Source organism: Schistocerca cancellata, chromosome 9 (genome assembly GCF_023864275.1).
Source record: "Schistocerca cancellata isolate TAMUIC-IGC-003103 chromosome 9, iqSchCanc2.1, whole genome shotgun sequence".
NCBI lineage: Eukaryota > Metazoa > Arthropoda > Insecta > Orthoptera > Acrididae > Schistocerca > Schistocerca cancellata.
This window is the reverse complement of record NC_064634.1, coordinates 366553902-366568253: the sequence shown is the minus strand read 5'-3', so window position 1 is coordinate 366568253 and position 14352 is coordinate 366553902. Positions and strand designations below refer to the sequence as shown.

General features: G+C 45.9%; 1 protein-coding gene across 1 annotated transcript in view; it reads left to right on the top strand.

The window, feature by feature from the left end:
• LOC126101420 (coiled-coil domain-containing protein 96-like) overlaps positions 1–12151 on the top strand; it is a 188040-nt gene extending 175889 nt beyond the window's left edge. The window contains exon 10 of the mRNA XM_049912081.1: positions 11927–12151. Within this exon, the coding sequence (XP_049768038.1) occupies positions 11927–12151 (225 nt within the window). The remainder of the gene's footprint in view (positions 1–11926) is intronic.
• Positions 12152–14352: the final 2201 nt, after the last annotated feature.

The following is a 14352-nucleotide window of genomic DNA, read 5'->3' as shown; positions in this document are numbered from 1 at the left end:
GACATAAGAAGTGATCCTGATAAAAATGATCGATTTTGGAAAGTCAGACCAATATAAAATTCCATAAGAGAACGGTTGCTGAGTTTACCAATAGAAGAACATCTGAGTGTCGATGAGCAAATGGTGCCTTTCAAGAGATCATTGAATGTAAAACAGTATGTGAAGGTCAAATCGAAAACATGGGGAATAGAAATATTAGCACTCTGTGTAACAAGCGGTCAGATGTTTGATTTTATGATATATCAACGCTCGACGACAGAACTTGATCCAGCAATGTCAAATAGTTTTGGTCTTGGTGAATCAGTAGTGGTGAAATTAGCAGAAACACTCAGTCAAACAAATGTGCTTCTTATTTCGATAATTGTTTCTCAAATTATGGTCTCCTGCAGCACTTGAGAAATAAATATGTGTACGCAATATGTACAGTGCGCCAAAATCGCTTCAAGAACCAACCATTTTCGAGTGACAAAGAGATGAAAGAAAGTGGTAGAGGCTCTGCTGAGGAACTGATAAGTGAAGATGGATAATTTATAGTAACAAAATCGTATGACAATAAGCCAGTGGTAATGGCGTCGAATTTTGTGGGAATTGGAAGCAAAGATGTGTGTAAACGATGGGAGAAAACTGAAAAGAAACGAGTTGAAATCGAACGGTAGAAGTTATTCAACTTAACAAACACATATGGGAGGGGTCGACAAGATGGATTTTCTGATCGCAATTTGTAGCACATCATCAGATCGCTAAAGTGGGCCCTTCGCATGTTTGCTCTTGCAATTGATGTTGCATGTATAAAAGCATGGGTTGAGTACAAGAAAAACGCGTCAGAATTACGGGTTACTAAAAATAAGACCCTTGATTTGCTTCGCTTTAGGGCAAGTGTGACCAAAGTACTGAGAAAAGTAGATAAGCCAGCTGTCAGGAAAAGGGGGCGTCCCACTAGTGTGAGTCCAATGACGACTCCAACTACTTCAAAACGAGCAAGCTGGAAGTTCGTCCAGAAGCTGATGTTCGTTTGGACAATGATGGGCATCTTCCAGTGATCAGTGACAAAAAATCGTTTCACAGGTGGAAGAAACCGGGTTGCAAAGGCAAAACCAAATTTTATTGTGTAAAATGTCACACTTATGTGTCGATAGAAGACAATTGTTTCTTTGATTATCATTCTTCACAAGTGTAAAACCATCGTTTATGTACATATTCATTTAGAAACCTTTGTGTAATTTATGTATTTTGGTGAAATAAAATCAAAGTACTCTCACTTTTAGACTTACACTACACCCACTTGAACACAATGTCCTCATTTGGGGCGCATTGTATCCGCCCTTGGGAGGCACCACGCAATATTTTATACATCTGAAGAATCATAATTTAATTCGAAGAGCTGAGTAGCAAAGCCATGATTTTTTTCCGGAAAAAAATAATTCGAAAGGGTTAATGCCATCGACTGGAAGTCGTGCACCGCTACCGCTACAGACAAAGCAGAGAAGAAAATGCGAGTAGGATGTGGGTGGACCGAAGAACAATGCCAACGAGTGTCACAAGCGTTCTCCGTCAATTTTCGGATGATTTCAACGCCGGGGTAAAGAAAAGACAATCGATTGCTATTCTGTCAGTGAAAAATTTTTCCCCTATTTTTTGTGAGGTACAAAAATCTCCAGTTCCTCCATTAAACCCATTGTATGCGATTCTGGAAGTGGGGAGAGTTTCTTAAAGTGTTCTTCCGTGTTTTTGAATGACTGTCCCCCCTTTTTGATTGTGTTGCTACCGCTGATTTTATCAATAGGTTATGTGTGTAACAGTTCATGTGTTCAGTCTGTCCTATGTACTAGCTTCAGCAAATTTTATGTGCAATTTTGTATGTTCCTGACTATGAAAATTTAGCTTTTTTATTGTTTAAGGTGTGCACTAATTCCTGTTGTTGTTTGTTGTTTGTGGAGAAATCTACAAGAGGTTTTCAATAAGTAAAGGAACATAGTTTTTCTGAAAGTAGTTTGGTCTTATTCAGGACTCCAGTACACCGTATTATTCTGCACTCTTTGGGATACAAAACCCTATTTCTGAACATAATCTCCGTTCAGTGCGACAGCCTTACGCCACCTTACTGGGAGGGCCTGTATGTCCGCATGGTACCGCTGTACTGGTCGACGTCCGACGCAAAGTGTTGCCGCATCAAGAACCTCCCCATCATCTACGTACTGCTTCCCGTGGAGTGCATCCTTCATTGGGCCAAACAGATGCTAACCGGAGGTGCGAGACCTGGTCTGTTCGGTGGATGAGCAAGAACAGTCCAATGGTGTTTTGTGAGCTCCTCTCGGTTGCGCAGACTTGTGTGGGGTCTTGTATTCTCATGGTGAGGGGGTATTTCGTTTACATTTTTGTGGCGACGAACACGCTGAAGTCGTTTGTTAAGTTTCCTTAGGGTAGCACAATACTCTTCAGAGTTGACCGTTGCACCATGACATCAAACAGAATAACCCCTTCACAGTCCCCAAAGACTGTCGCCATGATTTTACCGGTGAGAGTCGGGTTTTAAACTTCATCTTCGGAGGACAGGTGGCGTGATGCCACACAATTGGGTTGCAACCGAGCCAGGTGCTGCAGTGGTTATCACACTGGACTCGCATTAGAAGGGTCGTCAGTTCAAGCCCGCGTCCGACCAACCTGATTTTGGTTTTTCCTGTTTTCCCTAAATCGCTTCAGGTAAATGCCAGGTTGGGTCCTTTGAAAGGACAGGGCGTATTTTCTTCTCCATCCTTCCCTAATCTGAGCTTGTGTTCTGCCTCTAAAGACCTCTTTGTCGACGGGAAGTCAAACACTGGATCCCCTCCTCCTCCATGGATTCCGGTTTATTTTCCCGCTCGTGAAGATGAATCCACGTTTCATCGCCTGTAGCGATGTTCGTCAAAAATTGTCACGATCAGCCTCGTGACCCGCAAGAAATTCCACGCAGATGGTCTTTCGTTGCTTTTTATGGTCTTGTGTTAGGCGGCGAAGAACCCAGTGGACAAACATTTGAATACTCCAACTGGTGAAAGAGTATGGCAACACTACCAACAGAGACGTTCAATAGAGCAACGAGGTTTCTGACTGTGATCCGTCGATCAAAGCAAATGGGAGTATCTGCGCCTTCCAACATTGCAGGAATGGCAGATTTGTACAGCCGGCAGGCCGGCGGGAGCACGGACAAGTTTGCGCGACCATCTTGCGATGGTGACAGATGCCTTGTACAACGACTCACCGTGATTTTGTTCGCTCCTAGGAGATAGACTTACTGCAAGGACCTATGGATATCTGCGATGCTCTAGCTTTCCACGAAAAGAAAAGCAGTGGCAGCTCTCAGTTTGGAACGCACTTCCCTTACAGATGCCATTTTGAAGGCTACATGTAGGGTCGCCGCCTACCAGAACTTCGAGAAACTACATTCCACGATGTCCCACAACAAATTCCGCATTGTTTCAATCGAAAATGCCCGACAAAAAAATGTTGCATAACTTATTGAACGTCGCTCGTACTTTTACTTTATGTGAACTAAATGGGCTTTCTCTTTCCTGTCAAATGTTACCTACATAAGGTGTGTTGACCATACATCCGATTGCATTATTTGTTCCCTCTAAAGAGCCAAGAATTTTTCTTTTTTTGGCTATTTGTTTTTGCATTTTTGCCTACCATTGAGATGGGGAAGTCATTAGCCACGATTGTGTGCTTATTGGTCTCTATTCATCTAAATACTTAGGAATTACAATTACAAATAACTTATATCTGAACGATCACTTAGATAATGTTGTGGGAAAAGTGAAACAAAGACTGAGATTTTTTGGCAGAACACTTAGAAAATTCAACGTGTTTCCTAAAGGGGATGCCTTCACTATGCTTGTCTGTCCTCTTTTGGAGTATTGCTGCGCAGTGTGGGATCCGCATCAGATAGGCTCTGGCTCTGAGCACTATGGGACTCAACTTCTGAGGTCATTAGTCCCCTAGAACTTAGAACTAGTTAAACCTAACTAACCTAAGGACGTCACAAACATCCATGCCCGAGGCAGGATTCGAACCTGCGACCGTAGCGGTCTTGCGGTTCCAGACTGCAGCGCCTTTAACCGCACGGCCACTTCGGCCGGCATCAGATAGGACAACACAGAACGTAGAAATAGTTGAAATATGTGCAGTTCGCTTTACATTATCGCGAAATAGGAGAGAGAGTGTCACGAATCTGATATGTGGGTTAACACGAAGAAGTGATTCGTTACGGCGAGATATTGTCACAAAATTTCAATCACCAACTTTCACCTCAGTGTGCGAACGTATTTTGTCGCCAACCTACCTAGGGAGAAATGATCATTGTAGTGAAATAAGAGAAATCACAGTTCTTACAGAATAATTTAACTTTTTAATTCACCCAGGCGCTGTTCATGAGTGGAACGGTAGAAAAACAGCCTGAAAGTGCGTCGATGAACCCGCTACCTGGCACTACATTGTGAATTGCATGCCCTCTTTGTTCCATCGTATTTTGTTTGCCTTGTGTAACATCGTTTTATATGCAGCTTTTTTATGTGTATCGGGTGACACAATGAGGCGGGAATTGTGGTGCTGTAAGCTTTTAACTGTAGATTTTGAAATTATGGGTCTTGCAATTTTCTATGCACAAATATAGGTTAATGTTATTGTTTTTCTGTATTCAGCTGTGAAATTTGTTTTCTTGTGTAAATTTTTAGAAAAGTTCCTAAGTTAGTTTATTTTAAAAAATCGTTATTACAAACCATAATAATTATACAATATTAACCCACTTCCTTATCTGATTAGTGGGTCATAATAATTATACAACTGGTAATTATGTTGCAGCTAATTACAATTTGCAAGTGAGCTACAGTTAATATTACATACAATGAGCATTTAATGTCTAGCACCTAGGACTTATATCCATTTCTTATAACTAGTTCCTATAGCCTGCAGCGTCACATGTGTGCCAGTGAGATATAAACCTACTTTGACAGCCTTGTTCATCGAGCTAAACCTGAAGAGCGTGCCCCTGGCACTGGGCAGGCCACGATGTAGATTCGCTGCAGTTCCCTAACATAATTTTCCTATAATAAGCCCTACAAACTAACTTATCCTACGTCATATCCGGTGCATGTCCTTATCGGTAGCATTGACCCCCACTTCCCCTAATCCTGCACGTGGCGAATTCCAACTATGATGGAAAGTAGGCCAGTCTACGTACAGGCGGTATGGCAATAGGGCTCTGGACGCGATCAGTGTTGGTTGTTTCAGTTATTCAGTTCACGTCCCTCAAGTATTCTGTTAAAACTTTCCGTGATACCTCTTTGGCCAATGTATTTAGCAGATGGAAAGTGTCCTCACGACTAAGCAGTTGATATGTGTCGTGCTTTGGAAGTCTGTCTCGAAATGTAGTCGCAACATCATTGAAGAGGGGGCACTTGTAAACCACATGGTCCGGAGTACCCTCTGACACGCCACAGTCACACGCGGCTGTAGCCCTCTTCCCAAATCGACATGTCGGGTAAGGTCTATGGCCAGTGAGAAAATGGATCAGTCCTCGTGTTGGCTCAAAGTATTTCATGTCCAAGCGCTCCCTCACTTCCGGTATGAACTGGAAAGTTCTACGTCCAGTTTCTTCTACCTCCCAAGACCCCTGCCAAAGTTCTTCTCCTCTTTTCCTTATTTCCCTTTTGTCCTCCACCCTTACACCCATGATGTCTACAATTTTCTCATAATTCCTCTTTTTCGCCCAGTACCAGCCGCCTGTTCCCTTATTTTGATGTCCAGAGGGCAGAGCCCCATTATGACTAATAGGGCCCCCCCTGTAGATGTTCTGTAGGCCCCCACAGATCTCAGTATCATACTTCTCTGGACCCTTCTCACTGTCATGGCGGACACAACCCTCGTGAGCCTGTGCGCCCAGACTCCCGAGCCGTAACCCACTATTGAGGTTAGGATGCTGTTATGGTAAATTTTAATAAGGTGTGGGAGGAGATGGAATCTTTTGTGTCCTATCGAGATGAGATTGTTTAATATCTGCAGAGCTTTCTGGGTTACAGTGTCAATGTGTTTCCCGAAGTTCCACCTCTCATCAATGATGACTCCTAGGTAGCGTGTCTCACGTCACCAGAGAACTGGTGAGCCGTTAATTCTGATAGTGGGATTTCTAATTAGATGTCCTTTTAACAGCAGGTATGTGGATTTGCTGGGTGAGATTGTCATTTTAGTCATGTGGCACCATTGTTGGAGTTTCTCTATGGCTCTCTCAATTTTCGGTTCTATGTCTTCCCGGCTGCGGCCGCTGACCAACAGGAGGAGGTCATCTGCGTAGGCTATCACCTCTAGCACTACTTTGCTTTGTTGTAAACTGTCTAGTAGTGGCTCCATGTGGATGTCCCAGAAGAGGGGTCCTAAAACGGATCCTTGGGGGAATACTTTAGTGATTGCTTTTCCAACTCTCTCGCTAGAGGATGATAGTCAGACCTCCCGGTCCTACAATAGCTCCTCAGGCAACTGTATAGCGGCCCTGGACACACTTTCTCCCGCAAGCAGGAGAAGAGCAAAGGCCACCACAGGTTGTCGAAGGCGTCACTGATATCCACCATGATCCCAACCACGTACTTGTGCGGGGTCGAGCCACAGACCTCGGCCACCAGGGCGATTGCATCAGATACCGACTGCCCCGGCCTGAAGCCAAACTGCCTGCTGCTCATCCTGCACAACACCCGGTGTTCTGCCAATCTTTCAGCCAGCAATTTCTCTAGTATCTTTACAAACAGATCTAACAAGTAAATCGGCCTATATGATTTTATTTCTGCAGGGTCCTTATCAGGTCCTTTCTTTATTATGAGTACATTTGCTGTTTTCCATTTCCTCGGAAACTTCCTTTGCCTTAGGCACTCATTGTAGAGATGAGTAAGTGGCGTAGTCAGCTGGGGGGGCAGGAACTGCACCACCTCCGCCACAATGCCGTCTGGCCCAGGTGTTTTCCCTCTTTCTAATGATCTTATATGGGCTGCCACCTCCTCTTCAGAGAACGGGTAGACAGCCGTCTCATTGTTGTATATATCTTGATCTTCATTTCGCAGTTGCCGTTAACCTTCAGTCTCCCCATCCGCACTGTCGTCCGGCAGCAGGGACCGGAGGAGGACCTCTGCAGTCTTCTGCCCAGACTCCGTCATCCTGTCCCCGTGCCTGACTCTCGATAACTCGGTAGGAGAGCGGATTTTCTCTCTTATCAGCTTATAGGGGAGCTCCCATGGGTCCAAGACTAGCTGGTTTAGCACATAGCTTTCCCAACTTCGCGTCCTCACGTCTCGCAGTTCCTTTTGGAACCTCTGCTTTCCCTCTCTATATTGCAACTGCCACCTTTGTCGTTCCTTCCAGACGGCACTGCGCTGGTAGTGCCTCCTCAGCCTTCTGACAGATTGACGCAGTTCTCCTAGTTCGGCCGACCATGGTGACGGAGAGGCCGCCATGGCCTTCCTCCTAGTTGGTACAGCAGCCCTCACCGCTCTGGTTACTGCACTCACCAGTTCCCCCGCTCTCTCGTCCACGTCTATGTCCTGATGTATGTCAACTTCCGGTAATGGTGGAATGTCGCGCTCCCTCGGTAGGCGTTCCCAATCAGTTCTTTTGTAATTTAATTGTACCTCCCACCCCATGGCCCAGCGGCACTCTCTTTCGCCCAAAGTGAAGTTATTAAATTGTGGTCGCTTGTGGTGGCGTTTCCTATAATCCTCCAGTGCTGAATGAAGTTTGGTGTGTTTGGTGTTACGAGAGTAACATCAATATTTGTTCCTTGTCCACCTCCTGCAGCGTAGGTAGGAGGGTTGCCAGGCCTGTTGGCCACCACAAGTTGCGATGCCATAATAAACTCTTCTACTTTTTCACCATTTACATCTCTTGTGCCAGTGTACCACAGGGGGGATTTAGCGTTGATGTCAGCTGTTATCACTACCTTTCTTCCCTGTAACGCCGTGGTTACTCTCGTTAGATGGTCTAGATGCTGTTCAATATTATCTCCGTATTGAAAATACATTTTTGTGAGAGTGATAATTCCCATTGGGGATTGCAGCTCCACGACGTTAACAATGACTAGTTGTGAACTGTGGGAGTGTAGTGACCCTCAAAAGTTTGATTGTGATTATGATTGCCGCTCTTGGGTCATCCCCTCTGCTGACTATTTGCCAGGTAGCGGCAGCAAATGCAATTTTCCCAGCTTGGGAGTATGGCTCCTGTAGACAGAGTACATCTAGTCTCCTCTCTTCCACCTCCCTTCGGAGCTCCTGCATCACAAGTCGGCTGTTATGAGTATTAAGTTGCTCAATATTTATTTTTGTCATTAAGGAAAGTACGTGTGTATTCGGTCATTCGGCCAAGTCTTGCTCCAGTCGAACGCAATTTGTCCGTGTGCCAGTACTGATTGTTGGTAAATGTCGTCAAGATTGAATTTCTCTCCTCGTCCGAATACTTTCTTTAGCAGGTCTCGCAAGGCTCCAAAGTCAGTGGGGAGATTCACTGATTTTAGCTGAATTCTGTCAACAGCCTCCATAACCGAGAAGGCTGCCTTCCTACCCTCTTCATGTCCTACACGGACCACATGTCGTAAGGCAGTTGTCGGCTGTTGTCGGTTGCTCTAGTCTCGATGGTTGCATGGTGTACTCTAATTGGGGTACACCCTTACCGGGTCGACAGGTGATAATCTAACAATTGGAGTGCCTTGTGTGGTGGATTTTTTACTTAAACTTGTCACTATATTTTCCTGGATCGGTTGTTGTTTATTTATTTACTCATCTTTAGAAACTGCCACAGCCACAGGATGCCCTTGCCGTTGTTGGTGTATTGTTGGCTTTGTTCCCCGGCTTTCAGAGGAGGGGCCGGCCGCAGTGGTCTAGCGGTTCTAGGCGCTCAGTCTGGAACCGCGTGACTGCTATGGTCGCATGTTCGAATCCTGCCTCGGGCATGGATGTGTGTGATGTCCTTAGGTTAGTTAGGTTTAAGTAGTTCTAAGTTCTAGGGGACTGATGACCACAGATGTTAAGTCCCATAGCGCTCAGAGCCATTTCAGAGGAGGGAACTGCAGCTATGAGGGGAAGGTCAGTTTTGTATACCTATGTCCATCGTGTGGAACTCAGTTTGTATAGCTTTGTCCATTGTTTCAATTTTAGCGGCGCCCGAAAGCGACCTCAAAAATTCCTTGAATTTATTTGCCCTCATAGCGTCCCTCCTCCTTTCGCTCGGAGACTTTCGCTTTGGCATCCTGTTCGGTATGTCGGGCTCAACCATAGTCGATTCTAGAGATTAATCTCTGTTCGAGCATTCGGTATGTCGGGCAGTATCGTCCTGTGGCTTCACAAGATTTTTTACCTCGATTTCTACAGGGTATGCAAATTGCTGCTGCCTTACAATCTTTACGATTATGACCAGATGACCAGTCTCACCACACTTGGTGCATGCCGACTCCCTGGTACACAGCCTCAGAATGTGGTCCTGACTTATTTTCCCATTTTTGACGTGTTGCTCCATGAGCAACGTGATTCTCGAATGTCTTTGCATTACTGTCTCATTTTCTGCCTGTCCCAGCTTGTCCTGGGGAGAGGGATCAGGCGCAGCGCAAGCCCATTGAGGCACACTCGAATCACTCGTTTCATTTGTCGCCATGATTGTAATGAGTGATAGAAAGGTGGGAGCCGGTCTCTTGCTCAGGACCGGCTCCTCTGGCATGGTTGGGGGGGGGGGGGGGCTTCTACAGCTCACCCACCGACCTCACACCTAGGTCAAGGGCAATCCTGAGCTGTCTGGTTCAACGCACTGTCGCCAGTGCACTGGTCCCCCTCGGTGACCCCGTCATCGACGATTTAACGCGACGCTCCTTGGCAACTGCACCCCTCGCTCCGGAGAGGCGGATGCACCTCTCGCCCTTCGCCGCCTACTTACCCGAGTTTCCACCTCTCGGCCAAGGACCCACTCATACTCAGGTGGCGGGCCGGTCCCACAGTCGTTCTGCGGTCTGGACCCATCTAACCTGGCCCAGGCGATGTCACCACCTCCTGGGCTTGGCAGGACACGCCCCGGTTACCCAGGGGCGCGGCGAAGCACCCTTGCCGACTCGCGCTGCGATCCCACGCCGACAAACGAAGTCGCCGGCATGCAGAGCACCTGCTGGCCTGTGCCCTGCGAACAGAAAGAGACTGGTGTTCGGTCCCTCGACACAGCTCCCCCTGTGCCACGCACCCTTCGCTTTCGCATCGGGTTGGGTTGCAGCTCTCCCTTTTGTCGCAAGGCAGAAATGCCTAGCTTAATGTCTGGCACCACGGGAAGGTGGAAAGAGCCACTTGGGAAGGAGAGGCTATGAGAGACGCGTCACTTCCCCTTGTGAGGACTGCCACGGCACGCCCGACTAGAAGCGATACGCCCTAGTGCGAGCCTCCGTGCCTTACGGCGCGCCGGCAACGGGCAGGGCCGCGCCGTCAAGCGACCGACCTCACGCCAGACTAAGTTAGTTTCCACGAATGATCTCCATAGCTCAATTTTTGTTTTGCATAACTGTTTCTTAAAAAGTTTTTCATGCAGGCATCGTATTCTTTCTACGCGGGTTATGCTGTTCTCTACTGACCCCCACCCGCTGGCTCCTTGTTTCACATCTTAATTTCTACTCTACCTCAGTCTACATGCAAGGTACTCCTCATTTAGAATCTTTCACAACAGACATCGGTGCTTTCACTACTCTATGTAATAGGCTCTGTCAATTCTTGCACTTCAAAGTTTACACCACCACCCACCGTTCTTAGTTACTCCAAGTAGTTTGCTCACAGGCACACGATTCCTGTGGTGTCTTGGGTTTCCCTTCCGGTGGTGATACAACATATGTTGTGATCACTCGACGTCATTCCAGCCTGTCACACGGAGCGCCGCTGCTGACGTTTGTGTCTGAAGTTTCTCCCGACTCTCCCTTCGCCGTGTCGTGGACGGTGAGATGTATTCAATACCTGTAGGTTGAGTTTCATGCTGGTTTCTTCTACTCACTTTCCACTGTCGTCTCGTCTCCATCGAAGGCCTGAACAAGAGGCTTACATCATCCAAGGTGATTAATATCTTTTAGCCTTAGTAGGTATTCTCGATCTCATCATTAATTTGTAAAAACATGGAACACAGGATGTAACTCTCCTTTCTGGTTAACATATCCTCACAGATTTTGTGTGATCATGTCAGTGTAATGGCCTTATCGAATGCTACCATTTCTGCCTTATGACGTCGGTCTCGGGTGATTGTTAGGGCGGTTATTGGCTCACTGGAGCTATTTCCCCCTTATTATACGGTTCCTGGAGACACAGTACGTCTGACTTCAAATCTTCATCCTTTTTTCCACCTACGCAGTAGCCTGTCAGTTCTTATAGGGGTTAAGCCGTTCTATTTTTATATTCATTAGGGGTTATGAACAAGTACTAGACAATGTGGGCTTTCTCTTCTGTAGTCCCATGCTTTTGCAACCTCAGGATTCGCTTCCCGTTTTTTCTGTTCTGAGTTGTACTGTGAAGTCGCTTTCGAAGCTTTTCTTGATCACTTGATCCTCAAGGTCCTGCATATGTTTCTCTACTGACCCCCACCCGCCCTCCATCCTTGTATAGTTGCGAGTCGGCGTCTTGTGACATCTAATGGCCAATTCCGGATTACATAGAGCATCCAGATACTTGTAATGAGATAGTCTACATGCTGGGCATGAGGCTGTGTATTAGGCTACTTGGTATGTGTCATCCTTGGCAGCTGCCTTCATTCTACACAAAGTTTATTCACCCTCTTTGTGGCACACTACAGCCACGCGCCTGCAGCACTCACACAGACTGTACAAAGGCCCCTTACTACTCCAGATGCACGATACTGTGGCACGGCTGGTAATAATACGTCACATAGCTGCTGTACTTGTTTACAGGAGGTGCGCCGGCGACTAAGGATGGCGAAGGCGGACCTGGAGAAACTACGTACAGCGTACGTCAACCAAGAGAAGCGCATAGCGGCGGCCCGCAGGCTGTTGCAGCAGAGGGAGCAGAGCCTTCGCGAGGGCGTGCACGGCCTGTCACCACATCAGTCCTTCGTTTTGTTGCACTTGGACGCGATGTGCGGGCCCTCGCTCCTTGACACCAAACGCGAGCGTTAGGGCACTGTCTGTAAAAAGGCCCACTCCCCTAACTTATTTACTGTCGCGTCGTGACGTGTCATCGGTAACAAATTTTACATACTTATTGGGCAAAATGTAAAGTTCGTGCAACGACAGCTGGCACCCCATTGTACAAAGTCCCACTCTCACATTCCTAGCTGTCTTGTGCGACCTGACATGTCGTCATTGGTAATAAATTTTATATATTTATAGAGCAAACTGTAAAGCTAGTGCTGCTTTTATTTTTGTCTACATCGCAAGCTATTGCACAATGCACGGCAGAGCGTATGTTGTGTCCGTATTTGCAATGTTTTGTTTAATTCCATTCGAGTATTCAGCGAAGGAAAAATGACTATCAGTTATGTCTCTGTATCCGCCGTATTCTCTCTTATGTCTTATCACATATTTTACGAGTGATTACAATGGTAGGAAATATCACACATTCTTCTAAACGTACTCCTCCTCCTTCTTCATCTTTTGGCAATGAAAGCCTGTACGGGTTTCAGCCTCTTCAATAAGCGTCCTGATTTCTGGCCTCTCCGGTGCTGTTCTTTTCCATCCTCTTACATCTAAAACTTCTTATACTCTTCTCCATATTTTCCATTCATTGATTTCGTGTCTCGTTTTCCATTCGGTATCTGTCCAAAAACCTTTTTGGTCTTTCTTCCAGCATCCAGCTAAGAATACGTCCACCGCAGCCTATCCCGCTGCTTTTTATAAATCTTACAGTGTCAGAGCGGTTCAAGCCTCCATATACCATTATTATTATTATTATTTTTATGAACTGGCTCGTAAACCTTGTGCAGGATCCTAAGTTCGTATATTCTGACCTAGTGTTCAAACGTACATACGCCCTCATTAATGTCTTATGTTTTACATCTGTAAGTTACGATTGACCTGATGATAACCTTGGAGGCCACAAGAGCGTTTCAGGAGAAATGGTAAATATTTTAGGAGGTCTAGTATTCATTGATTACAGAGATATACCTGTTAGAATGTAACTGAAACAAATACACGAGATGTTACGGAAAGGCAAATCATTAAGTTCAAAGTTGAATATCGTAAATTCCACCTCCGACTTTAACGCACTTCCGAATTCTCATCTGAGCTCGTCATGACGATCTTTCATTAGCGCAGCAACACTCATAATCCACAGGATCAGTTCGTCTCTTGTGTTTCACATTTCATTGTACACTTCCCTTTTCAATCGTCCCCACAGACAAAAATGTGAAGTGGGTATAGTCCAGGAAACTTGGTTATCACGAAGCGTGACCATTTCTGCCGATTCATCTTCTCGTGAATGAAAGGTATAGGTAATCTGTCACCTGACGACTGGAATGCTCATGGACTCCATCGTAGTGGAAGAACATAACCACCCTTGTAGACAAAGAAACCTCTTCTAACATCGCTGAAAGCTCGTTATCTAGAAAATATAGGTAATTGATCGTTCGAATGATAAACTGTACTCCCCTCATGAAAGAACGCCAAGATGACCACAGAAGAGCCACATGTGCTGTTGCCAAAGTGCTCTGAAGTCAGAGATGCGTTTTATGAAAATAAGCTTTGGTTGTGCGGAGACACTGGTGTTTACAGTGTGGGTGTGGGTGCTATTTTTCCTTGTTCAGCGCCTTCTCGTTACATCTCTTACCTTGAAAATATCGGCGGATCGAAGACATCTCCATGATGCTTCTCCGTAAGTTAAATCAACGTTTTATACGTCGTGAGGAGCTCACGAACTCTTTGTTGCTAGACGCTCTTGCTTTTCTAAGTGTTGAGTCACTTGTAACTGTTGGTTTAAACTGACAGATGCACCAAACAGTCTGTTTCTTCACTGCTGAATACATCTGGGAATTCCACCACATAGAGCCGGTTATATAAATTTCGGTGACTGGAAATTAATTTTGATCTTCTTCTTGGCCAGCCTTGCGACCGAGCGGTTCTAGACGCTTCAGTTCGGAACCGCGCTGCCGCTACGGTGGCAGGTCCGAATCCTGCCTAGGGCATGGATGTGTGTGATGTCCTTACGTTAGTTACGTTTAAGTAGTTCTTAGTCTAGGGGACTGATGACGTCATATGTTAGGTCCCATAGTCCTTAGAGCCATTTGAGCCATCTCCTCCTTGTTCTTTCATGAAGTATTAAGCAATTTCCTGTTAAGTCCTCTTTTACAGTGCCTCTATTGCCTATTTTTAGTTTCTGTTTC